Source organism: Pituophis catenifer, unplaced genomic scaffold (assembly GCF_029215685.1).
Source record: "Pituophis catenifer annectens isolate HBS135680 unplaced genomic scaffold, rPitCat1.0.hap2 SCAF_112, whole genome shotgun sequence".
Classification (NCBI taxonomy): domain Eukaryota; kingdom Metazoa; phylum Chordata; class Lepidosauria; order Squamata; family Colubridae; genus Pituophis; species Pituophis catenifer.
This window is the reverse complement of record NW_027256992.1, coordinates 16,546-42,500: the sequence shown is the minus strand read 5'-3', so window position 1 is coordinate 42,500 and position 25,955 is coordinate 16,546. Positions and strand designations below refer to the sequence as shown.

Here is a 25,955-nt window from a genome sequence, read left to right as displayed (position 1 = left end):
CCCTTCCTCTGTGATCTCTTTGCTTTCGGAGGTGTATCTCATCCTGACCTGCTTACTCTTTTATAATCCCTTCCTCTGTGATCTCTTTGCTTTCGGAAGTGTATCTCATCCTGACCTGCTTACTCTCTTATAATCCCTTCCTCTGTGATCTCTTTGCTTTCGGAAGTGTATCTCATCCTGACCTGCTTACTCTTTTATAATCCCTTCCTCTGTGATCTCTTTGCTTTAGCAGATGGGAGAGGGGGTAAAAAAGATCAGGCATAGCTGGCTAGGGGAATTCTGGGAGTTGAAGTCTACCCGTTTTCAAGAGGCCAACTTTGAAATACACTGTTTTAGGAGAAGGTCAGCTTTTGACTAGGTTGTGCTTGGGTGTTTGTTGGCTTAGCCTTGGGCCAACCTTGCCTGCTCGCGTCGCTTCTCTCTGGTCCATCCAGTGCATTTTGCCCAAATGGACCACGAAGCCATTTTCTAATCAGTGTTTGTGTGAATGCAGCTCGGGTGTCGGCCGGACGGGAGATAGAAGGATTGCACCCAGTCCAAACTTGTAGGATTGTGTGCGCTGAAGTGGAACAAGCAACAATAACCTGAAGTGGAAATGCTGGATAACAGCATCAATCAAGGCAGTGTAAACAATCCCATCGTAATAGAGCCAACTTCCCTGTGTCAGAAGAAAAAAAGATAAAATAGCTGTGGTTTGAAGTGGACAAAAAAACAAAACAAAAACCCAAGCTACGGTGTCAATTAGGACTGACAAATGTTAATGGAGCCTCCTTTGGTCAGGGCAGTCTACCTCTTTTTTTTTTTTTTTAACCAGTGACTGGATAATTTCCAACTTTCTGGATTAACGAAATGGACTTTAAAAAAAAAAAAACCAAGCTACGGTGTCCCTTAGGCCTGATGAGTGTTAATGGAGCCTCCGATGGTCAGGGCAGTCTACCTCTTTCACCTTCTGGAAAGTGAAAGGAGAGGCAAGCCTTCTGAAAGATATGTGTTTCCGGGTGGAAGAAATAGAGACAATCCTCAACTTAGAATAGGTTGCTTCAAAGTTACGACGGCCCGCATTTACGGCTGATCACAGCAGTCACATGACCCAGATTTGCATTTTTTTTGGACTAAACTGAGCTTTACTTCCGGTTTCTGGCCGAAACACCCAATAGCGAACAATAGATTTGCTTAACAACGGCCACATTCGTTTAATGACAGCTGCAAAAAAACCACTTTCTTAAAATCAGGACAGTCATGGGTTGACCTGCTTTACGAGTGTCTCAACGTACGACCATAATGGGCAGGCTTCATTATGGTCATAAGTTGAAGACTACCTGTAGGGATTTGATGATCTACTGCAGGGGTCCCCAAAGGTGTCCACTTTAAGACTTGTGGACTTCAACTCCCAGAATTCCCCTGGCTGGGAATTCTGGGAATTGAAGTCCACAAGTTTTGAAGACTTCTGATCTAGTGGTAGCCAAGATTGGCAACCAGGTGGAACAGTTTTACTTTCGCTTTGCTGAGTTCAGAGGAAGACTTGGAATAAGTATGGCAATGGTTGAGGGAGTTGGACCAAACCACCAATCTGCTAAGACCTGGTGAGTTGTCCCTTCTTGTCTCCAGAAATCTTCTCCAGAAGTTTCTCCAGCTGCAATCTGATGCTATAGAGAAACCTGAAGCATCTTGAGTCTTGGAGAATATCCTTCAATCTGGGTCAAGATGAGTTCCTCTTTCTTGATTGACCCTTCAGTTGGCCAAGATCTTCTCTTGGTGGGCCTCCGTGCTCTTGTTCATTTCTAGCTTCGGACACGGACTCAGAAATGGCAACAGCTTCCCTGAATTGAGATGTCAAGTTGACCCTCCTTGAGGCTGTGGTTTCACTTTCTTCTATTTCCCCCTCGTTGGCAGCTTTCCGGCAGAGCACGCATGGCATCCAGATGACTTCCGTCAAGAAAAGACGCAACCCAGACGATGAGCTCCTGTATCTCCCAGTAAGTAGGACTAGGACTTGGGTAAAAATGTGGAGCTGTTCACTTCCTTGCAGTTGGGAGAATGACACCTTGAGGGTTTTTTGGCCACTGGCAAATCAAGGGGGAACCCTCAGAAGGTGTGAGGACTTCTCCTGTGCTTCTGAGCCAGTTCAGGAAGGTTGGAAGTCAAGGCCTCCTTCCATGCATGGGGTCTCCAGTACGTGGCATAACCCATTTCCTGACTGGAGAATTTGAAGGGAAGAAGGAACGCGGTTTTGTCTGCTTACTCAAAATGTGGACTTGGTGTCTTTTGAGTTTTTGGGACACGTTGAGCTAAACTTATCTCCTTTCGGGAGCTAATCAGGGCCAGATCTGGTGAGGTTTTGGACAGGAGAAAAGGAAATTTCAGAGCTGTAAGTGTGTTGAGGAAGTCTGAAGAGCATCGTTGAAGAAGGCAGGAGACAATTTCCATAGGACCACCAAAAAGACAGTGTAGATGTAGACATGAGGTCTCCAGGAGTTGAACTTAGACCGAAAGATAACTTTTATCTGTTTGAAGGTCCTTTCTGATGGAAAAGAATATTTGTCGTTCAGAGGTCAATTGTGGGGTCCTTGATATTCTCTGAGCCTGGTGGTTTGCTCGTAGATGTTTCATTACCAAACTAGGGAACATCATCAGTGCTACACCCCAAATTTTCATCCTCAGCCTTGGTGTCTTCCAGCAGTTCAGAATGACACCCCTTGAAATCTGGAGGACACCAAGTTGGAGAAGGTTTGCCTGCAGGTCAAGAAGACGGTGTTGGGTTGTAATTTGCACAATATTGGAAAAATGAGAACACCCCACCAGACGAAAATATAATTCGGAAAATATTGGACTGTGCAGAGATGGATAGATTGACATTAAAAAGTGAAAGATAAAGAAGATAACAGAGTATTGTTCAACATGGGATAGGGTTTATCAGTGGTTAGATACGAGAGGTAGAAGTTTAGAAGAAGAAAGGTTATGGTTATGTGTATGTAAAAGGTGAACGTTATGTGTGACTTTTAAGTATGCCAGTATAATTAATAGAAGCACAAAGTTAATACAACTATAATTGTTATAATGACTATACATACTATTATTATTATTAATGCTACTACTGTATTTGATGTTTTTTCGGTAAAATGAAATGCCTGGACAATGCAGTGTTTTCAAAATGTTTATATATAAATAAAAAATATTTTTTTAAAAAAAAGAAGAAGAAGGAGACAGTGTTGGACGATGGCACTGTGGACTTCTTCTCTGGGGGCTTCTCATTCAGGCTTTTCCCTCCTTCTTGGCTCAGGTTCGAGGCCGGGAAACCTACGAGATGCTGCTGAAGATCAAGGAATCCCTGGAGCTCATGCAGTTCCTCCCCCAGCACACAATCGAGACCTACCGACAGCAGCAGCAACAGCAGCAGCAACATCAGCACTTGTTGCAGAAACAGTGAGTCCTTGAGTTGTGACTTTCAAGGCTGCGTCCCGTCTCCCCATGCATGAGGACGTCCCTTCCTGACTTGCCGTGGTTGATGGAGTGTCTTTGTCGTTGGCCATGAGCTTGACTTTCCTGGAAGGGAGAGGGCTAGGAGGTCGCCCTTGCCTTGCTTTTGTGTGTGTGTGTGTGTGTGTGTGTGTGTGTGTGTGTGTGTGTGTCTGAGACCCTTTGAGGTCATGTAGATGTAGGCTGGTAACAAAGTGGTGAGGAACAGGTGGCCTTTCAATCATTGGGTCTTCAGCTCCAGCCTGAAGAAATGAGCTAATTTTCCAGTAATGGAGAGAATAACGGAATTGGGAGGGACCTTGGAGGTCTTCTATTTATTTATTTATTTATTTAATTTATATGCCGCCCTTCTCCCAGAAGGACTCAGGGCGGTGTACAGCCAAAATAAAACACACAGATATAAAATTTTAAAGAACAATTTAAGAAATATTCTGTGGGGTTGGGATCGTAGAAACACCCAGGAGCATAGAAGAGTTCAGAGGCAGATGCATGAATAAATGTCTTAAACGTATTTATTCAGATGATAAATCATATTAACTATGTACAACAGAGATCAAGTCTCATGAGGAACAAACATGAAAAGAGGTCGATGGATCGAAACCATCCTCTGCTACCATTCTGTGGGGTTGGGATCGTAGAAACACCCAGGAGCATAGAAGAGTTCAGAGGCAGATGCATAAATAAATGTCTTAAACGTATTTATTCATATGATAAATCATATTAACTATGTACAACAGAGATCAAGTCTCATGAGGAACAAACATGAGAAGAGAGAGATGGAGAGAGCCAGAGAGGAAGGTGGAAAAGGTTGGAGGGGGTTTTATACTCAGGGTAAGCCCCTCTTTCCACATAGGGGTGGAGACACTCTCTGCCTCCACTGGCGTCTATATGACACGTGTGCCAATGGCTTGCAAATACTGGACATATTCTAGTCCAACCCTTTGCTCAGGCAGGAAAAGCTATGCCGTTTCAGACAAATGCCTGTCCACTCTCTTCTCCAAAACCTCCAGTGATGGAGCAGCCACAACTTCTTGTGGCAAGCTGTTCCACTGGCTAATTGTTCTCACTGTCAGGAAATTCCTCCTTCATTCCAGGCTGCTTCTCTCCTTGATTACTTTCCATCCGTTGCTATGGATGGAAACTTCTGTTTTGTGCGTCCGTCTTTTGTGTCCGATCAGCTCTTTGAGTCTTCTCTTGCCTTTCAACTGCTGGTCCCTGTTGGGGTCACTGAGTGAAGGCTACCTGTATGGAGAGGTGGCTTTGGGGGAGATGCCACCTGCCCTCTTCTCCTACTTCAGAAATGGGGGTCTTTTGGGGAGGGCAGCGCAGAAGTATCTGTGTCCACAGAGCTGCATGGAAGAGGAGCAAAGGTGTTTCCTGACTCAGTTCAAAAGGGGATAATTAGTGTTTTAAGAGAGGCAGCAGAGCTGAGCCTTTTAGGGGTATTAAAAAATAATCACAGTTTCCAAAGCAAAAGTTTGTAGAGATTCTCCGTCCTCCAGGTGATGGTTGCCCCAAAAGTGCTTTTTCTGAAAGCAACTGAAAAAGAGCCTGTAGTACAGTGGACTAAAGCACTGTTATTAACAGATTAACATCTGCTGCCTGCAATTACTGCAAGTTCAAATCCCACCAGGCTCAAGGTTGACTCAGCCTTCCATCCTTTCTAAGGGAGGTGAAATGAGGACCCGGATTGTGGGGGCAATAAGCTGACTTTGTATAAATATACAAAAGGATGAAGGCTGTTGCTTAACGCATTGTAAGCCGCCCTGAGACTCCGGAGAAGGGCGGCATATAAATTAAAGCAAAAAAAAAAACCCTGGAGTTTCTGGTTTTTCTTTGGAAGACATTTCCCTTCTCATCCAAGAAGCTTCTTCAGCTGACTGGATGGTGGAAGGATTTATGTCCCTTGCAGACAGCTGGTCATTTGCATCCTTTTAGAGTGACGTTGAGGCCACTTGGAGGTTTGTCCTCAGGGTCACCTGAGTGGTGCAAATCATTCCTGTAGTTTGCAATTTTTTTCCTCTGGAAATCCATTCTTCCTCCCACACCATTCGAAAGGGGTTCATCCCAAATTGTATAGGTAAAAGTAGAGGATGTAAAGTCTAAAAGGATGCAAATATAAATCCTTCCATTCCTCACCATCCAATCAGAGCTGAAGAAGCTTCTTGGCTGAGAAGTGAAACGTCTTCCAAAGAAAAAAAAAGCAAGGCAGTCCAGTTGCCTCCTGAAAAAGCACTTTTCCGAAGTAAGCCACTCCGTTTAGGGGCAGCCTCTGAAGAGCAGAGGGACCGAACAAGAAACCTGCTTGCAAAATACTCCAGGGCGGGGGTCTTTCACTATATCTCAACCCAGGTTTTCAACCAGAGGGGGTCTTCTCTGCAAGGGAGGTGCAAACAAAGAGGCCACAGCAGGAGCCATCATTTTCTAAACCTCAGGCAGTCCTCAACTTACGACCACAGTTAAATTTCACCTGCTAAGCAAGGTAATTGTGAAGCGAATTTTGCCCGGGATACGATCTTTCGTTCCATGGTTGCTAAGTGAATCACTGCAGCTGTTAGGTTAGTAAAATAGTCGTGAAGTGAATGGGGCTTCCCCGTGGACTTGTCAGAAGGTTGCAAAAGGGGGTCACGTGACCCACCCACCCACCCACCCCTCCCTGGGACGCTGCAACGGTCATAAATACGAGTCAGTATTTAGCCATCCTCCTTAATTTTGATCCTGCGACCATGGGAAGGGTCCTTAGCAGTCATTAAGCGAAATCCGGTCCTAGGTCCCTTTTTTCAGTGCCGTTGTAACTTCAAACGGTCACTAAACAAACTGTTGTAAGTCAAGGACTATCTACCCACATGCACACAGCCGCCTGATGCAACAGAGATAGGGATCTGAACAGATAGGGTGTTGCAAGGCCTGGATGGCTGCGTTTGACAGGGGAAAAATGCAGGGTTGCCCTTATGTATATAAAAAGGTGAAAAACTAGAGGAAGTAGAAGAATTTGTTTACTATGCTGGTTTGTTCATGGCCTGATTCACCTTCCGGCCACCTGCACATTCCTTGCTTATCAGTTCCACAAAGACCTTCTCCATAGCTGGATGGGACTAAAAGACACAACGGAAAAGTCTCAGCCCCAGGAACCAGGGAGATATGGTGGATTTTAACCTCTTTTATTTTCCCCTGTAAATAAATCAATAAATCTTGCTAAAGAAAAGTATGGAGAATAGCACTTCCGGTGGAAACGGGCTGCCAAGAACTTGGCACGGACCTTGATAAAAAAGGGAAAACGCAGCAGGTTAAGATTAAGCCAGTTTAAAAAGTGTAGAGGGTTTAATTGTGGTCTGTTGAGGGAAACGGCAGCCCAGAAGGGTTAAAAGTTGAGTGCGGTGGGAACGGGGGAAGTGGATAAGTCAGGAAGGAAGGTGAAAAAGGAACAAAAGATGAAGATGGACAGGAAAAGGGGGTGACTGTTTGTTATAGAAGATATCCCTTCAGATGGTTTGGTCCTAGAGAGAAGAGGAATGAAAACCGAACTACAGAAGGAATAATAGAAAAAACACAATTGGAAGGGACCTGGGAGGTCTTCTAGTCCAGCCCCCTGCTGAAGCAGGATGCCCTACACCATTTCAGACAAATGCTTGTCCAATCTCTTCTTAAAAACCTCCAGCGTTGGAGCACACACAGTTTCGCTTCCACTGATTAATTGTTTTGACCGTCAAGAAATTTCTCCTTAGTTCTAGATTGGTTGATGAGTCTCCATCCATTAGCTTCTTGTCCTGGCTTTGGGTGCTGTGGGGAATAAGTTGACACCACCACCCCTCTTCTCCGTGGCAGCCCCTCAAATTTTGGAAGACTGTTATTATATTTGCAAGGGAAATGAAGGTGTGTAGAGGGAATATGTGCAGGATGGATCATGCTGGTGAAGACAAAAGTGGGAAGTTTATAAAGTATTAATTTACAAAATATTATAAAGTTTATAAAGTATTACAAGAAGCAACGGATGGAAACTAATCCAGGAGAGAAGCAACCTAGAACTAAGGAGAAATTTCCTGACAGTGAGAACAATTAACCAGTGGAACAATTTGTGAAGTGTGCCGACTTGGGGAAGGCTTCTGTGCCCACTTCCTGTAGGGCGGCCAAATCTGCCCTGCAAGACCCCAAACCTCCACTAGAGGGTGGCTTAAAAAGTCTGGGAAGCTCTTGGCTGCCCCCTTGTGGTCATCCAAGGAAAGAGCTCCCTTCCATTCCCTGGAACTTCCTTGTGGCTAGGCCAAGGGTCTGCAACTTTAAACACTCAAAGAGCCATTTGGACCCGTTTCCCACAGAAAAGAAAACACCGGGAGCCACAAAACCCTTCTCGTGCCTGACTATTTCTTGAGCGGCCACAAAACTAGGATATGTAGTTGAATTAAACTTTGTTTTCTTCTGAAACTTTTCTTTTCTTGGATTTATCCGTGGTTGGCCTACCGGGGGTTGAAAAGCTCAATAAATCGCGTGTCGCACATTGGCGGTTGTGACGCATATTTTGAGTGAAAGGGAGCCGCAGCAGAGGGGTGAAAGAGCCACATGCGGCTCCAGAGCTACAGGTTGCTGACCCCTGCCCTAGACATATATATAGTGCCCTTCCTTCCTTCCTTCCTTCCTTCCTTCCTTCCTTCCTTCCTCTCATTCCTTCCTTCCTTCCTTCCTTCCTCTCATTCCCCATCCCCTTCCATCCATCCATCCATCCATGGGCTGCAAGGGACCTCAGAGGTCTTCTCGTCCAACCCCTTGCTCAAGTGAGGAATCCTCATACCGTCCCAGACAAATGCTTGTCCCATCTCTTCTTAAAAACTTCCAGCGTTGGAGCACCCACAAAGTCTTGTGGCAAGCTGTTCCGCTGGTTAATTGTCCTCACTGTTAGGAAGGAAGTTTCCCCTTACTTTCCAGGTTGCTTCTCTCCTTGATCAGTTTCCATCCGCTGTTCCTTGCCTGGCCTTCAGGGGCTTTGGAGAATAGATTGTCCCCCTCCTCCTCCTCCTCCTCCTCTGTGGCAGCCCCTGACGGCATCTTGTGGGTCTTGTGAAGATGGGGTCCTTCCGCATGTGGGGCCCGTGCATGGGGGCCTTTGGCAGAAGCTTCCCTGCGTCTGTGGAGTTTGATGCTTGCTTTGAAGTGGAAAAAAACTAAGCATTTTTGGCATGGAGATGATCATTTTTTTGAGTCTGTTTCTGTCCTGGCTTTCCTTCCTGGGCTCTGTCCGCGTCTGATCCGCTCCTGATCACCGGGAATCCAGAGCCGTGAGTCTCGTATTGCAGTGCAGACGCTGCTTCTATGGGGGTTCATCAGCAGGAACTCTCTGCACCCCATTGATGGGGCTGCTCTCGGCTGCTGCTTAACCTCCGGGGGGGGTCAGGATTGGGGTGCCACTGTCTTCCCCAGGGAGCAGAGCCCCATCTAAACGTCCCCTCCCATCCTTCGGGCCATCCGAGATGCTGGAATCGAAGGATGGCGTTAGATCCCCCTTTTTTTTTTATCCAAAGCGGAGGGACCTCTGGATTTACTTCCCCCTTTCCCAAGAGGGAAACTGAGGCGGCCTGAGGGACGTGCGGTCTGGGCATTGGCTCCGACTAACCCAGCTCCCCGCAATGAAGGTGTCCTTTCAGCCACTCCTGCCTTTTCATGCCACGTTTCCCCGGAAGGGCCTGGAAATAGTCGAATCCCCCCCCCTGCTCCCGGTGATCACGCAGCCTCTTCTCCTCTCCTCTCCTCTCCCCATGATCTCCCTCTCTCCTCTCCTCCACCTGTCCCTCTCCCCATCCCCTCCTTTCCGCTCCTTTCCCTGTTATCTCCCTCTCCTCTCCCTCTCTCCTCTCCCTTTCCCTCCTCTCCTCTCCTCTCCCCCACCTCTCCCTCTCCCCATCCCCTCCTTTCCTCTCCTTTCCCTGTTATCTCCCTCTCCTCTCCCTCTCCCCCACCTCTCCCTCTCCCCATCTCATCCTCTCCTCTCCTTTCCATGTCCTTTCCCTCCCTCCCTCCTCTCCTCTCCTCTCCCCACCTGTCCCTCTCCCCATCCCCTCCTTTCCTCTCCTTTCCCTGTCATCTCCCTCTCCTCTCCCTCTCCCCCACCTCTCCCTTTCCCTCCTCTCCTCTCCTCTCCCCCACCTCTCCCTCTGCCCATCTCATCCTCTCCTCTCTTTTCCATGTCATCTCCCTCTCTCCTTCCCCTCCCACCCTCCTTCCCTCCTCTCCTCTCCCCCACCTGTCCCTCTCCCCGTCCTCTCCTCTCCTTTCCCCATCATCTCCCTCTCTCCCCCTCCTCTTCTCTTCCCCACCTGTCCCTCTCCCTCTCCCTCTCCCCATCTCATCCTCTCCTCTCCTTTCCTTTCCCTGTCATCTCCCTCTCTCTCCCCTCCTCTCCCCCACATCCCTCTCCCCTTTCCCCCCTCCCTCTCCCTGACCCTCCCTCCATTGATCTCCAACTCTGTTACTCAATGCCCCATGTTCTATGTTCTCTCCTCCTCCTCCTGCTTCCTTCCTTCCTTTTGATGCCTGTCTCTTCTCCGATTCCTCCCTCGCAGTCTCCTCTCTGCCTGCTTCAGGAGCTCAGAAGCCAGGAGGGACCTTCCCCACAGACGGGACCCGGCTTTCAGGCATTCCAGCCACCCCAATTCTGCTGTCCATTCCTAAAACCAGCCTCTTTGAAGGGGATGGGGGAGACTTCCTCTTGTCCAACTCTTTTCCTCCTACGGGGTGGCAGAAATAATTTCTGAGGTGTAGCCAGGCAAAGTGGCGGATTGAGTCTGGGCCGACGGTGCCGTCACGGACTCCTCATACTCGTTCGCCTTCTACATCCGTAGTTTCAGTCGCACGAGTTCTGGACTGGCCTCGTCCTCATCCTACGACGTCAGCCCCTTTTACGAGAGGCGTGAAGACCCCGAGATGTTTCTTCTGAGCCGGACTCAGTTTCCCAGAATTCCTTTAAAAGGGGGATTAAGAAACACCGTCTGAATGGAAACTCGGATTGTCCCAAAAGGGCTTTTTCAAGAGGCAACCGACTTTGTTTCTCTTTGAAGACATTTCGCTTCTCGTCCAAGACGCTTCTTCAGTTCTGACTGAATGGTGGGAGATGGATGGATTTATATTCCTTGCAGTCCTCTGGTCATTAGTGCTCTCTCTGAGAGTCATTGAGGCCGCTTGGAGGTTTATCTATTCCCTCAAGGTCACCTGAATAGTGCAAATAGGTGTTGTAACCTTCTTGGAACTACTAAAAGGACCGTGTTGTGTTGTGGACTGGAGATGGGTGGTGTCATATCCCTCTCCCTCGGTTGAGAGAGGGCTGTTCAATTTTTAACATAGAGGGACTCTTTGCAACTCGGATTTCAAATCCGTATATGGGTTAAATGCTGGTCAGAGACTAGTAAGATATATATAATACAGAGATAACGTTTCTGCGGGCAGAGCAATTGATAGATAAATGTCTTTCTTGGAGTCTTGGATGAACTTCTTGCCATTCACAACTCACAACTTTTCTGCCTTCATAGTCAAAAAAGGGTTTGGAGAGGCGCCTCTTGGTTTGAGAGGCTGAAGTTCCTCTCCTTCCAAATATGGACCTCTGGGTTTTGAGCAAGCCCATCCGAGGCCGTGAGATTATGGCAGTAGATCCAAGGTGTCGACCCCTTCCAACCTCATCTCCTCATGCTTCGGAGAAAGATTGAGAAATGGCTTTTGATGTGCTGTCGTTGCGTTGTTGGTTTTTTTCTCCCCCCCAATATGTGCTACCACACCCAGAAGACCTTTTGGGATTGAGCTGAGAATCGCACAGAGTTTCCGATTGTCGAAACGTTGGTTGTGAAATTAAATAAAAGGCGTTCGACTCCCTAAAACCGGAGAAAAATCAGGATTGGGTACATTTTTCTTTTTTTTGCAGCGTTGAGATGGAAGAATCAGAATTCACTGTCTTGTAGGGCACTTCTATGGAGACACTCAAGTCATGGTGGCCCCTAAGGAGTTTTTTTCCCCAAAAGGCAATTGGACTTCCTTGGTGGTGGTGGTGGTTGGGTTTTTTTTCCTTGAAAATGTTTCACTTCTCATCCATGAACTGAAGAAGCTTCTTGGATGAGAAGCACAATGTTTCCAAAACAAGAAAGTCCAATTGCTTTTTGGAAAGAAAAAAAAAACACCTTTGGGTTGAGGGATCTTCTTCAGAACCTGCCAGTTAGGCTGGAGTCACAGAATAGCAGAGTTGGAAGGGACCTTGGAGGTCTTCTTATCCAGCCCCCTGATCAAGCAGGAGACCCTATACCATTTCAGACAATTGGCTATCCAATCTCTTCTTGAAAATCTCCAGTGTTGCAGTACCCACAACTTCTAGAGGCAAGTAGTTCCACTGGTTAATTGTCCTCACTGTCAGGAAGTTTCTCCTTAGTTCTAAATTGGTTTTCTCCTTGATCACTTTCCATCTGTTGTTTCTTGTCCTGCCATCAGATGCTTTGGAGAAGAGGTGGACCCTCTCTTCTTCGGGGCAGCCCCTCAAATATTGGAAGACTGCTATCGTGTGACTCCTAAGGGAGGTGTGAAGTGTGTGCTTAGCTTAGAATCTTCCCTGCCTTCCCTCTTCCTCTGACGTCCAGTGGTATGGAATGGGATAACTCTTCTTGGGACAACTTGCTGCAGGACAATTCCACAATTCAGTTTAATTATTTAAAATATTTTTTAAAACTATTTTTGTCGTTCACATTTCATTTTGTCTGTCCTTTGGCATCCTTTCTTGACTTATTCTATTTCTTCTACTATTTCCACTATTTCTTCGATATTGGATGGATGGATGGAGGCTGCAGGGAGAAGGAAGGATGGATAAGTGGATGGAAGGAAGAAAGAAAGATGGATGGATGGATGGATGGATGGATGGATGGATGGATGGATGGATGGATGGATATAGGACACAGGGATGGGGATGGAGAGATGTAAGATGGAGGGATGGAGGCTGCAGAGAGAAGAAGGATGGAAGGATAAGTGGATGGAAGGAAGAAAGAAAGATGGATGGATGGATGGATATAGGACACAGGGATAGGGATGGAGGGAGGGATGGAGGCTGCAGGGAGAAGAAGGATGGATAAATGGATGGAAGAAAGAAAGATGGATGGATGGATAGATGGATAGATATAGGACACAGGGATGGGAATGGAGGGATGGAGGCTACAAGGAGAAGAAGGATGGATGGATAAATGGATGGATGGAAGAAAGAAAGATGGATGGATGGATGGATGGATGGATATAGGACACAGGGATGAGGATGGAGGTATGGAAGCTGCAGGGAGAAGAAGGATGGAAGGATAAGTGGATGGAAGGAAGGAAGATGGATGGATGGATATAGGACACAGGGATGGGGATGGAGGGATGGAAGATGAAGGGATGGAGGCTGCAGGGAGAAGGATGGATGGATAAGTGTGGATGAAAGAAGGATGGATGGATGAATATAGGATACAGGAATGGGGATGGAAGATGGAGGGATGGAGGCTGCAGGGAGAAGGAGGGAGGATAGAGGGATGGATAAGTGTGGATGGAAGGAAGAAAGGAAGCTGGAGGGATGGATGGAGAGCATCTCAGTCTGCAAGGGGTAAGATCCTATACAGGCAGTCCTCAAATTACAGCTGTAATGGAGCTTGGAATTTCCATTACAAGTCATGACCGTCGTAAATCAGGGCACCCCAAGTGACCGTCCCAATTTTATCGCGGAAGGGGAAGTGGGGGGAGAAGGAGGACTACTGAGGGGTCCTTGGTGCTTTCTGAGCTTGGTGGTTTCCTAGCAGACGTTTCAAGGCCCCACAAGATAACATAACATCATCTTATCCACAGCAGTGAAACATTTCAAACTAAAAATAAAAGCAGTCCAATTCTCATGACTTCAATTTCCAGACCCTTCGAGACAAGCAGATGGGAAACAAAAAAAATATTAAGGCGACTGGCATAAAACCTGCCCAGTCAATACCGATGGTGCAGGCTACGCTAAATCTAAAAAGACACTCCCCCCCCCCAAAAAAAAAATGGTTAATGCAATCAGCAGACATGACTCAGCTAAGACCGAGGCTCGGACAGGAGGATTCTGGTCCCCAGAGTTGGGGGTCCCTGGGGCGATGCAAGAATGAAGGAATTTGCACCCATGGCCTCGGACTGGCCCCGATCTCAAGGGCCCCTGAAAATTTAGAGGGAGGGGTCTGCTGAAATGCAGCCTTTATTGTCCCATTCCCATTTCCTTCCTTCCTTCCTCCCTCCCTCTTCTCGTTCCCTTCCCTCCCTCCCTCATTTCCTCCCTCCTTCCCTTCCATTCTCATTCCCATTTCCTCCCTCCCTCCCTCCCTCCCTCCTCTCGTTCCCTTCCCTCCCTCCCTCCTCTCGTTCCCTTCCCTCCCTCCTTCTCATTCCCATTTCTTTCCTTCCTTCTTTTCCTTCTTTCCTCCCTCCCTCCCTCCTTCCCCTCCATTCTCATTCCCATTTCCTCCCTCCCTCTCATTCCCATTTCCTTCCTTCCTTCCTCCCTCCCTCCTCTCGTTCCCTTCCCTTCCTTCCCTCCCTCCTTCTCATTCCCATTTCTTTCCTTCCTTCTTTCCTTCCTCCCTCCCTCCTTCCCTTCCCTTCTTATTCCCATTTCCTTCCTTCCTTCCTTCCCCCCTCCCTCCTCTCGTTCCCTTCCCTCCCTCCCTCTCATTCCCATTTCCTTCCTCCCTCCCTCCCTCCCTTCCATTCTCATTCCCATTTCTTTCCTCTCTCCCTCCCTCCCTCTCATTCGCATTTCCTTCCTTCCTTCCTCCCTCCTTCCCTTCCCTTCCCTTCCCTTCCCTTCCCTTCTTATTCTTATTTCCTCCCTCCCTCCCTCCTCTGATTCCCATCTGGTCAGGCCAGAAAGACGTAAAGGTCCATGTAAACCTATTTGTGGCTAATGCCCAGCAATCTTTTCCACTAACCGTCAGTAGCTGCTAGGAGTCAGGTGAGAGTCAACCTCCCTCAAGGGAGGATGGACTTAGCTGGTGGCCACGTGGGGATTCTAGGCTGATGGCTCTTTTCCCTCCGCCCTCCGCTTCTGCCACCCCTGCCCCTGCACGGACTCGGGCCAAATGCCCTTCCCTCCTTCAGTCTCCCTGTCCCAGCGTGCGTGGTACCAGTTTTGCAGTAAACTTCTACATCTTGGCTTTGCTCTCTGTGTGTCTTTTCCTCTTGCCAGCAACATTTCTTCTTTCGGTCCTCAGAAGCACTTGGGTTTTCCACCGCAGAACCCCCCCCCCCAGCTTTCCCCCCCCCCCCGAGGCCTTTTAATGCCCCCCCCTTGCAGTTTTGCCTTATTTCCTGAATTGGCTCAAGCCACTCAATTAGCCCACAATTTTTACAAGCACAACTCAGGCAGGAATTTTGATTGTAAGACATTGTAGTCCTTAAATCCAGTCCGGACTCAATATTACAACTGTACTTAGGATGCCTGTTTAGGGAATCAAGTGGTCGCTAAGCAAATCGTGCAGTCATAAGTCTTAATCCAGTTTCTCTAGTTGTCTTTTTTTTTTTTGGAACTCGGCAAAAAAGGTCACAAAACACAAATTGTGTGGCTGTCTCGTGCTACAACCAGTTGTGAGTGGGGCTAAGCTGCCAAACACCCCCCCCCCAGAATTAGGGGGGGGGTTGGTGTGGCAGTTGTAACTTTGAGGATGGGCCCTAAATACAGAAACTTTTTTCAAGTCTTATTATTACTTTCATTGGTCATTAAGCAAACGGTCATAAGTCGAGGACTAGTGAAATGCGTTTTAACTGTCTGAGTTGGGGAGGCCACCAGACCTCCTGCCTCTCTCAAGCCAGCAAAAACATCGTGGTGACTGTAAAGGTTTGCCTGGACAGCATTCGCACGATACGACAAACCTACTTCTGTATTTATGTCTGTGGAGATTCTCAATCATCCAGGTCATGTGGATGTACATTTACATATACATATGTGTGTGTGTGTGTGTGTGTGTGTGTGTGTGTGTGTATATGTGTGTGTGTGTGTGTGTGTGTGTGTGTATGTGTATGTGTATCTGTATGTGTGCATGTGTATGCATGTATGTATGAATGAATGAATGTATGTATGTAATTTTATTCAAGGTAAAGTTAAAATACAAGACTAAAAATATCCAAAAGAGCAAACAGGAAAACAAAACCCCCAAAGCAATCAAAACATTAAAAAAAGCAGTCAGAAGACATGACGAAAAGTTTTTTTATTTTCACAACCTACGGATAATTTTAACCACAGTTTCTGTTGGGAAAAGGTGACCATCCTAGATCAAGCCAAGTCCAAAACCTGTAAGGCATTTCGAGAAGTTTGGCACTTGGACAGATCGGCCATCGATAGACACATACCATGTTTTCCCGAAAATAAGACCCTGTCTTATATTTTTTTGAACCCCGAAATAAGTGCTCGGCCTTATTTTCGGGGAGGTCTTATTATTTTGGGGCACGTGCAGCAAGATGGGGCACCTCTTGCCATCTTACCTGATTTCCAGCTCTGTCTCCCTAACCCTAACCAGAGGAAATGGTGGGGACCGGCTGCATGTGTGTTTAAATATTTTCGGGGAGGGCTTATTTTTGGGGAGGGGCTTATTTTAGCGCATGCACTCAAAAGCCTGATTGGGCTTATTATCAGGGGGTGTCTTATTTTAGGGGAAACAGGGTAGACTTTAACAACATCTATAGACGATGCAAAAGAGACAATCAATCCAGCCGAAAAGAGGGGGGGGAAAGACTTCTCCACCAATAATGAGCACCCGGAACACCATAGATTTATTCCAAGGTTAACATCAGACCAGGGGTGGGTTCTAAATTTTTTTACTACCGGTTCTGTGGGCGTGGCTTATTTTGTGGGCGTGGCTTGATGGGTAATGTGACTGGTGGGCATGGCCACTTTTTTTTTTTTAACTTTTAAAAGCATTTGTTCTACAAACCTTAAGAGGTTGGAGAAAAAAAATGCTTTTAGAAGCCTCTGACGATCAGGCAACTCAGCTGGGATCGCCAGAGGCTTTTAAAGGCATTTTTTTTGTCTATAACCTCTTCGGCCAAAGAGGTTGCAGAGAAAATGCTTTTAAAAGCCTCTGACGATCCCAGCTGAGCTGTGCGATCATTAGAGGCTTTTTTTTTTTACTTTTAAAAGCATTTTTTCCACCGAAGAGGTTGTCGAAAAAATGCTTTTAAAAGTTTTTTTTTTAAAAAGCCTCTGATGAGGTGAGCGGGGTAAGTGAGTGGCGATGGGGCCGGGGACCAGTTTGGGGGCGTGGCCAGCCAATGTTATTACCGGTTCTCCGAACTACTACAAATTTTTACTACCGGTTCTTGCGAACCAGTGCGAACCAGGAGCAACCCACCACTGCATCAGACCAACAATCAAGTCAACAACACCCCAATCAAGGACCTGCCAAAGAGCCAACAGCCCACCCAAAGAACCTCTAAGACCACCCCCACCAAAACTGACAGGACAAGCCATCACAATATAAATTTGACAGCAAACAGCACTCCTTACTGGCTCTGATGATGTTACCTAGTTTGGTAATGAAACGTTTGCAAGAAAACAAGCCAGCTCAGCGAGCACCAAGGACCCCTCATGTCAATCCCAAGCTACAAATATTCTCCTTTATTAAAGAAAAAAACTACATTAAAAAAAACCCACCACATATACACATATTATCTCCCTCCCAAATTGAATAATGATTATTACAACATTGGTTCCCACCCCTTGCGAAACAGGGCCCTCTAAAAATTTTAAACTAATAAATCTATTTGCAAATTGTTGACCTGTCTTCTACATATTATACTAGTGACAAAAGAGTTAACAGGAAGAATTGTAAGACTAAAACAAAAGAAAATCAAAAGTTTCCAAACTCTCTGTTATTGCAATCCACTCTGGAAACTTTACCGCGGCATCTTCTCTATCCCAAATTCTTCCAAAATTTAAAAAACAGTTCATCCTGGATCAAATATCCATGTTCGTTTCCTTAATGCCATCTCTTATCAAGTGTTGTCTAATGAAATATAATAGATTTCTATTACGAGCTACCTCCCGGAATACGACAGATCCTGGATCTCCGCACTTTCCATAAGGCCCTGAAGACGTTTTTATTTCAGCAAGCCGGCCTGGCCTGAATAGGTTTTATGGGTTAGTTTTTTAATTGTATAGCTTGGGGTTTTAAATTGGGAGGCCGATTAATTTAATTTATTTTTAGTTATCTTAATTTTTATGTTGTATGTTATTTTAATTTTCGGCTGTTCACCGCCCTGAGTCCCTTCGGGGAGAAGGGTGGGATATAAATTAAAATTAAAATAATAATAATAATAATAATAATAATAATAATAATAATAATAATAATAATAATAATAATTAAAAAAAAGATTCGGTCTCCAGAATTAGTCTATCAAAGTCCCAAGTAGAAGTGGTTTTCCATTTAGTGTAATCCATTCATCCAATCTCCCTCAATCTTCATAGGAAAAAAGAAGGATTTGTCACTTCTTCTTTTAGTCAGTTATTTATTATTTAGTCAGATATTCAGACTTAAGGGATGCGGTGGCTCAGTGGCTAAGACACTGAGCTTGTCGATCGAAAGTTCGGCAGTTTGGCGGTTTGAATCCCTAGTGCCACGTAACGGGGTGAGCTCCCGTGACTTGTCCCGGCTTCTGCCAACCTAGCAGTTCGAAAGCAGGTTAAAAAATGCAAGTAGAAAAACAGGGACCACCTTTGGTGGGAAGGGAACAGCGCTCCGTGGGCCTTTGGCGTTTATTCATGGCAGCCACATGACCACAGAGACGTCTTTTTTTTTTAATTTGATTTACATGCCTCCCTTCTCCGGAGACTCAGGGCGGCTTACAATGCGCTCAGCAATAGCCTTCATCCTTTTGTATATTTATACAAAGTCAGCTTATTGCCCCCACAAACTGGGTCCTCAATTTACCTACCTTAGAAAGGATGGAAGGCTGAGTCAACCTTGAGCCTTGGAGAGATTCGAACCAGCAGAAATTGCAGACAGCTGTGTTAATAACAGGGTGCACTAAACCCCTGTACTATCAAGGCTCTTCAGACAGCACTGGCTCTTCAGCTTTGAAACGGAGATGAGCAGCACCCCCTAGAGGCAGGAACAATTAGCACATTTTATGCAGACTTAAACTTTGGAGAAACAGATGGAAATCCACTCTATTAGTTCTCCAGCCGTGAGAAAATCTCTTTGGTTTGAAACTGGATCAAAGCCTTTTTGTATATCTTTATCCAAAGTGAAGGAGTCCTTGGTGTCCTCTGAGCTTGGTGGTTTTCTTGCAAACATTTCAAGACCCAACTAGGTAGCATCATCAGTGCTAAAAGGAAGGAGGAGAACTCTGGGATCCTTGGTGCTCTCTGAGTTTGGTGGTTTCCTTGCAGACGTTTCATGACCTGACTAGATAATATCATCAGTGTTAGAAGGGGATGGGGTTTTGTAGGGAGGAGGAGGAGGAAGAGAACTGAGGTCCTTGGTGCTCTCTGAACTTGGTGGTTTCCTTGCAGACGTTTCATGACCCTGCTGGGTAACATCATCAGTGGTAGAAGGGAGAGGGATTTGCAGGGAGGAGGAGCGTGGGATCCTTGGTGGTTTCTGAGCTTGGTGGTTTTTCTTCCAGACGTTTCATGACCCAACTAGGTAATATCCTCAGTAATAGGTTGCTTCCTGTTTATGTATAGCGAGATTGTTTCTTTGCAGATAGACGTTCATTGCCCAACTAAGTAACATCATCAGTGCTAGCTGGATGATGGGTGTGCTGGTTGCCTGTTCCCTGGCCCAAGGGCATTTTCTGGATTAAGCCTGGATTAAACCTCCATGGGGGGAGGGGGGTGAAAACCCCACTCTCCTTCCATCCCTGGTTCTGCAGCTGGGCTCCCCTCGGCACCAATTCGCCCGTTTTTTTCCTTTCTAGCATCCCTTTAACTTTCTCTCCCTCTCTTCCCAGAAACTCCCTGCAGGCTCAGCCTTCCTACGGCTCCAGTTCCCCCCCGCTCGGCAAGATGAGCGGCATGAACAAGCTGCCATCCGTCAGTCAACTCATCAACCCCCAACAACGCAACAGCCTGACCCCCACCAGCATCCCTGACAGCATGGGAGCCAACAGTAAGCCTCTCTCGACTTCTACTCCGATCTCACTTTCCTTTCTTCTCTTCATCACTCCGTCAAGGGGACGGACATATCCGACCAGGGTGGATTTGATTTAAATCGAGTTTTATTTATTTATTTTTTATTTATTTTTCATATTTGTATACCGCCCTACTCCCGAAGGACTCAGGGCGGTGAACAGCCATAATAAGTTGATTAAATCATGATTTAAATCACTAGTAAAAAGGCTTGATTTAAATCAACTCGATTTAAATCATAATTTTTAAAGAGCAACTGTCATCTCTGCTACTCCTTTGACCCACCGTTGACTCGCCGATAGTCCCAGTGTTGCAGAATATACAGCCTCCTGCTACATAACTAAGCTCCGTTTCATGCTGAATAAACTAAATTATTTATGCATCTTAAATAGAAAACTACCTTACGATAGATTTTTTACCCCAAAAGTTTTTTATTAAAATAAATTCGATAAAAATAAAAAAAAATCCGATTTAAATAAAAAAAAATCCGATTTAAATTAAAAAAAATCTGATTTTTTTTATTTTTTAAAAAAAATCATTGATTTTTATCCACCCTTCCCCCATCTTGGTTTCCTCGCAACGACAATCCTGTGAGGTGGGTCGGGCTGAGAGAGAGAGAGAGAGAGAGAGAGGGAGTGGCCCAAAGTCACCCAGTCGGCTGTCCCGCCTAAGGCTGGGTCTGCAAATTGTGAGTGGGGGACCCCGGTTTTGCAAATTAGACCACCCACCATAATTCAGAGCAAGGTTTATATAAGCACATAAAGTTTGTTGCTTCCAAGGGTGGTGGGTTTTTGAAGTTATGGTGCCCCCCCACACACACACAGAGAGAGAGAGAGAGAGAGGGAGGGAGGGAGAGCGGGAGAGAGAGAGAGAGAATTGTATATGGGTGCTTGACTCAATTTTACGGCCTTTTGCAAACATGGACATGATTTGCAGTGCTTGGGCCAGCAAATATGCCCATTGGGGAAAATGGATTTCTGCAAACAAAAGTCAGCTCCAGTCACAGGGTACCTTAACTTATGACCGCAATGATTTACAGCCATAATTCCAAAATCAGACACGGGAATCTGTGACATTAGACGTGCAGTCTTTCTCACACTTGGCCACTTGAAGAGGGGTGGACTTCAACTCCCAGAGTCCCCCAGCCAGCATGCTTTAAGAGGGGTGGACTTCAACTCCCAGAATCCCCCAGCTTGTCTTTGACGTGCCGTTTCTTCCCTTCTTCCGCTCAGTTCCGATGATGGGAGGCCACATGACGATGGCGGGCGACATGAACGGGCTCAGCCCCACCCAGACGCTGGCCCCTCCCCTCTCCATGCCGTCCACCTCCCACTGCACCCCACCTCCGCCCTACCCCACAGACTGCAGCATCGTCAGGTGAGTGAGCGAGCAGGAGACTGGGCTGTAGAGGGGAGGGGAGTTCAGTTCCAGCGTGGTCAGCCCCGAGTTCAAATTCTGCGCCCTTGGCGGAAGCAACTTCTTGCGCTGGCTTAGCAACCTGCCTGTTTCCCTCACTTTTGCAGGGGCAAGCTCTCTGTCTGTGCATCTCCTAAGCATTATTGTTTGCACAATAGGTGTGCAACGGAACGGGACGGACCTGCTCACTTGGTTGGGGAGCAGACGTCCACAGAATGCATCAAAAAAACCTCACAAAAGTGACCTCCAAGCTTGGCCCGGGGTTTAGGTACAGCTGCCATCTTGACTTTTGTCAACATACCCTTCAGACCCGCAAGAACTTTGGGCCTGAACTGCCCTGTTTGCCTGGTGCCAAGCGGGAAAAAGGATCTTGCTTGGTGGAGTTGGGCTAGTGAACTCTCAGATTGACTGCTGCAATCCTCTGTCTGTGGGGCCGCCCTTGGAGATAGCACCTTAGTCACCCAGGGTGTCCAAAGGGCTGCTGAGGTCTCAGAAGCACCTGGGCTGGTCAGTTACCGATAAGCTTCAATGTCCCGTTTAAGGGATTTGGTCTCGACCTGGCTCGGGTTCGAGACTTCAGAGATGGTCTCATCCCGCAGGACTCCGGACACGGATTAGCTTCTCGTGCTCAAGACTTGCTCGGCGGGCTTCCTCTAGATACAAGGATTGTTCCCACTTGCCAAGGGCAGGGCCTCTGTGGCCAGGGGGCTGGCTCTAGATGACCCTTTAGCCAGGGCTGGCCTCAGAATGGAACTACTTACAATGGCCAACTCGCCGCGGGACAATTCAGCAAATGCAAAAGTCAAATTAATTCCGATGGAACCGTGGCCGATATTAATAATAATAATAATAATAATAAAATAAAGTCTAATCCAGAAATACAGGAATTAAAATAATTTTGAAACAAACCTGGTCACCAATAGTAAAATGTAACCGAATGAATCAATTAACGCAACGCTGAATTGTGCCACGGCAACTTGCAGGAGGGCTGGACTAGAAGACCTCAAAGGTCCCTTCCAGCTCTATTCTAAACTGATTCTAAAGTGGCCGGGATGAGTTATCCTAGACCCTCTCCCCCCCCCCTCCTCTGGGTGGTTAGGGTTTCTATTTTTAACTTTCTGCCCTCGCGTCTCTTCTTAAAAAGCGGTGATTGTGCTTCCGCTGTTCCCGTTTTCTGCATCCGTGGTTTGGTTCGGCTGGTTTGGTAGGCGGGCAGGCTGTGGCCTCGCTTTGGTGCTGCTTGGCGCTTGGGAAGGCAGACTTTGGGGGGGTCCGGCAAAACAACTCGTCCAGGCAGCCCATCGAAAGTTATTTCCCCCATACGCACCGCGTTCTGCACCGAGAGTCACCTGACATGCTAGACTTATGGGGACGGCCTCCAACCGCAAATGGCCCCCACTTTGTCTGTTGATTCCACAATCTCTGGAGTGGGGCTTTCTTGGGGAGAGCCTCTGCCCCCCACCCCCTTGCTGGATCTACTTCAGTTTTCCTGTCAACAGGAAGGACCCCACTCCTGTCCCTCCCCAGCTCTCCGAGCCTGGATGTTTGCTTTCAGACGTTTCATAACCCAGCTAGGTAACATCATCAGTTCTAGAAGGGAGGAGAGGTTGTGGAGAGGAGGAAGAGGAGGAGGATGACTGTGGGGTCCTTGGTGGTCTCCGAGCTTGGTGGTTTTCTTACAGTTTCATGACCCAAACCAGGTAATAATCATCAAGGCATTTCACGTAATCGCTAGCATTGATGAAGTTGCCTAGTTGGGTCATGAAACGTCCACAAGAAAACCACCAAGTTCAGAAAAAAATAAGGACCCCACAGTGCTCCTCCTCCTCTTCTTCCTCTTCTTCCTCCTCCTCTCCTCCTCCTCTTCTTCTCCCCCTCTTGCCCTCCTCTTCTTCCTGCTCCTCCTGCTCCTCTTCCTCCTCTTCTTCCTCCTCCTCTTCTTCTTCCTCCTCTCCTCCTCTTTCTCCTCTTCCTCTTCCTCCTCTCCTCCCCCTCTTCCTCCTCCTCCTCCTCCTCTTTCTCCTCCTCCTCTTCCTCCTCTCCTCCCCCTCTTTCTCCTCCTCCTCTTCCTCCTCTCCTCCCCCTCTTTCTCCTCCTCCTCTTCTTCCTCCTCCTCTTCTTCCTCCTCTTCCTCTCCTCCCCCTCTTTCTCCTCCTCTTCTTCTTCCTCCCCCTCTTCCTCCTCCTCCTCTCCTCCCCCTCTTTCTCCTCCTCCTCCTCTTCTTCCTCCTCCTCCTCTCCTCCCCCTCTTTCTCCTCCCCCTCTTCTTCCTCCTCCTCTCCTCCCCCTCTTCCCCTTCTTCCTCCTCCTCCTCCTCCCTTCTAGCACTGGTGAAGTTACCTACTTGGCTGTTGAAATGTAGCTCAGAGAACAGACGGGGACCCCCGAGCTAGAAATATCCTCCTTTTATTGTGTGCCGGGTGCGGATCTTGCCATGTCGGGGCTCTGCGGTCTGGGTGACCTCCTCATCTCAATTTCTCCTTCTCTCTTTCTCTTCCTCCTCCTCCTCCTCTTCCTCTCTCGCCCACCCTCGTCGTCCTTCCCCCCCTTGCAGTTTCTTAGCGAGGCTGGGCTGCTCGTCCTGTGTGGATTATTTCACTGCGCAAGGCCTGACCACCATCTATCAGATTGAACACTACTCCATGGATGTAAGTAACCGACTCTCCCTTTCGCTTCCCAGGCGGGGGGAGGGGAGGGGCAAAATGGGGCGGGGGTGGCCGAGCCCGGCCGGCCGGCATTGCTGATGCCCTCCAGAGGGGAGACCTGGCGGCTGGTGGAGAAGATTTATCTGATGATGGTTAGTTAGTGGAAAACCTCTCGCTTCTCCTCCTGAGCCGCTGCGTGTAGTTGTAGGGTGTGTGACAAGATGTGGGTCTAAACATGGAGCTTAGCAGGGACACAGGAAGTGCCCGGTGCCACAGTGAGAGATTGGCACCCCGCAGCCCTTCCCGCGCCCGCCCACCCTTTCCGTCCCCCTGCAACTGTCCCCTTGGAATTGCTGTCTTGGCTGGGTGCTCTGCTGCTGTGGGGGTCTTTTGGGGTTCAGCCTGGGGGTCTCTGCGCTTCCTTGCTGCCTCTGGCTGGCCCTCTTTTGCTTGGGGCTGGACATCAGTGGGAGGGAAGCCCCGGCAGTTGTGAAGTTATGTGAATCTGGCTTCCCTCATTGAATTTGCTGATCACAAAAGGGGATCATGGAGCTGCAACCGTCATAAATACAAGTCAGTTGCCAAGGGGCCGAATTTTATCACTTGACCCAGGGGGGGGATTATGACCATGGGGGTCATAAGTTTGAGAACCTGTCAGGAGTCACTTTTTTCAGTGCTGCTGTAACTTTGAACGGTTGCTAAATGGACTGTTGAGGACTATCTGTATTCAGGCTGTTGCCGAAAGCAATGCAGTCAGGAAGGGAGGGAGGGAGGTAAGAAGGGAGGAAGACACAAATTGAGGAAGGAAGGAAGGAAAAGAAAGAAAGAGAGAGAGAGAGAGAAAAGAAAAAGGAAGGAAGGAAAGAAAGAATACAAAAATTGAGAAAGGAATGAATGAATGAGGAGAATGTGGGTAGAAAGGAAGGAAGACAAAAATTGAGAAAGGAAGGAAGGAATGAGAATGAGAAGGGTAGGAAAAGGAAAGAAGGAAAGAATACAAAAATTGAAGGAATACAAAAATTGAGGAAGGAAGGAAGGAAAGAATGAGAACGGTTGGAAGGAAAGAAGACAAAAATTGAGGAAGGAAGAAAGAAAAGGAAGAAAGAAGGAAAGAAAAGACAAAAAATGAAGGAAGGAATACAAAAATTGAGGAAGGAAGGAAAGAGAGATGTGGCCAGCCTCTCCCGGTGCTCACTCTCTCTCTCTCTCTCTCTCTTTCTCTCTCTCTTCGCAGGATCTGGTGAGCCTGAAGATCCCCGAGCAGTTCCGCCACGCCATCTGGAAGGGCCTCCTGGACTACCGGCAGCTGCACGACTTCTCCTCCCCTCCGCACCTCCTGCGCACGCCCAGCGGCGCCTCCACGGTCAGCGTGGGCTCCAGCGAGGCCCGGGGCGAGCGGGTGATCGACGCCGTGCGCTTCACTCTCCGCCAGACAATCTCCTTCCCTCCCCGCGACGACTGGAACGACTTCAACTTCGACTTGGATGCGCGTCGGAACAAGCAGCAGCGCATCAAAGAGGAAGGGGAGTGAAGCCCACCCCCCACCTCCCCTGCGCTCCGGCCAGCCCCAGGACCCTCCCCACCCCGAGGGTCTCCCCACTGCTCTGATTTCTGTTCCGACCCCTCTTCCCCGAATCGGCGGGAGGGGAGCCGAGCGGCCTGCCACAAACTCCCCGCAGCTTTTGACCTTCAAGCAGTTTCTGTGCTTTGGTTTAAAAAGCTGGTCGTTGTGTTGTTGTTGTTTTAATCAATCACAGCTGGGGGGGGTGCGAATGCGTGAGGGTGTGAGGGCTGGGTGGCTTTTACAGTTAAGAGTAAGGAAGGCACCCCCCGCCCAAAAAAATGGATCCTTTGTCTGGCAAATTACGGCTTTCCATATTTTGGGGAGTTAAGCAACTCTTTAGCCGACTTGAGTGCGTCTTATTTTTTGTTGTTTTCAGCCACAAGTTGTGGCCTGGCCTTTCCTAGAATATTTGCGTGGATCTCTTGCTGAATCAATCGGTGTCTGGTGCTTTGGGATCCTCACTTCAGAGCAGGGTGCAGGGTCCGATCTTGGCAACTTCAAGACTCGTCGACTTCCATCTCCCAGAATTCTTCCGCCAGCCATGCCTATGTCTTTTCTTATGCCTCCCAGTGTGGAGAGACCGCAGAGAAAGGGATTATAAGAGAGTTAAGCAGGCCAAAGTGGGGATACACATCAAAAAGATGTGCATTCGTGTCCTGGAATTCTGGAAGCAAGGAAGGAAAGGAAGAGACGGAGGGGAAGTTGTTCAACTCCGGGATTTGAAG

The 25,955-nt window shown here is 47.6% G+C and overlaps 1 protein-coding gene across 3 annotated transcripts in view; it reads left to right on the top strand.

Moving 5' to 3' along the window:
- TP63 (tumor protein p63) overlaps positions 1 to 25,197 on the top strand; it is a 77,148-nt gene extending 51,951 nt beyond the window's left edge. For 2 of the 3 annotated variants that reach the window (XM_070956601.1, XM_070956600.1), the window contains exons 6-11: positions 1,894 to 1,976; positions 3,281 to 3,423; positions 19,429 to 19,586; positions 20,839 to 20,983; positions 23,576 to 23,669; positions 24,901 to 25,197. In XM_070956601.1, the coding sequence (XP_070812702.1) occupies positions 1,894 to 1,976; positions 3,281 to 3,423; positions 19,429 to 19,586; positions 20,839 to 20,983; positions 23,576 to 23,669; positions 24,901 to 25,197 (920 nt within the window). Of the gene's footprint in view, positions 1 to 1,893; positions 1,977 to 3,280; positions 3,424 to 10,028; positions 10,226 to 19,428; positions 19,587 to 20,838; positions 20,984 to 23,575; positions 23,670 to 24,900 lie in introns of those variants that run through there. The other variant, XM_070956602.1, reaches the window with a different exon arrangement.
- The last annotated feature ends 758 nt before the right edge of the window (positions 25,198 to 25,955 follow it).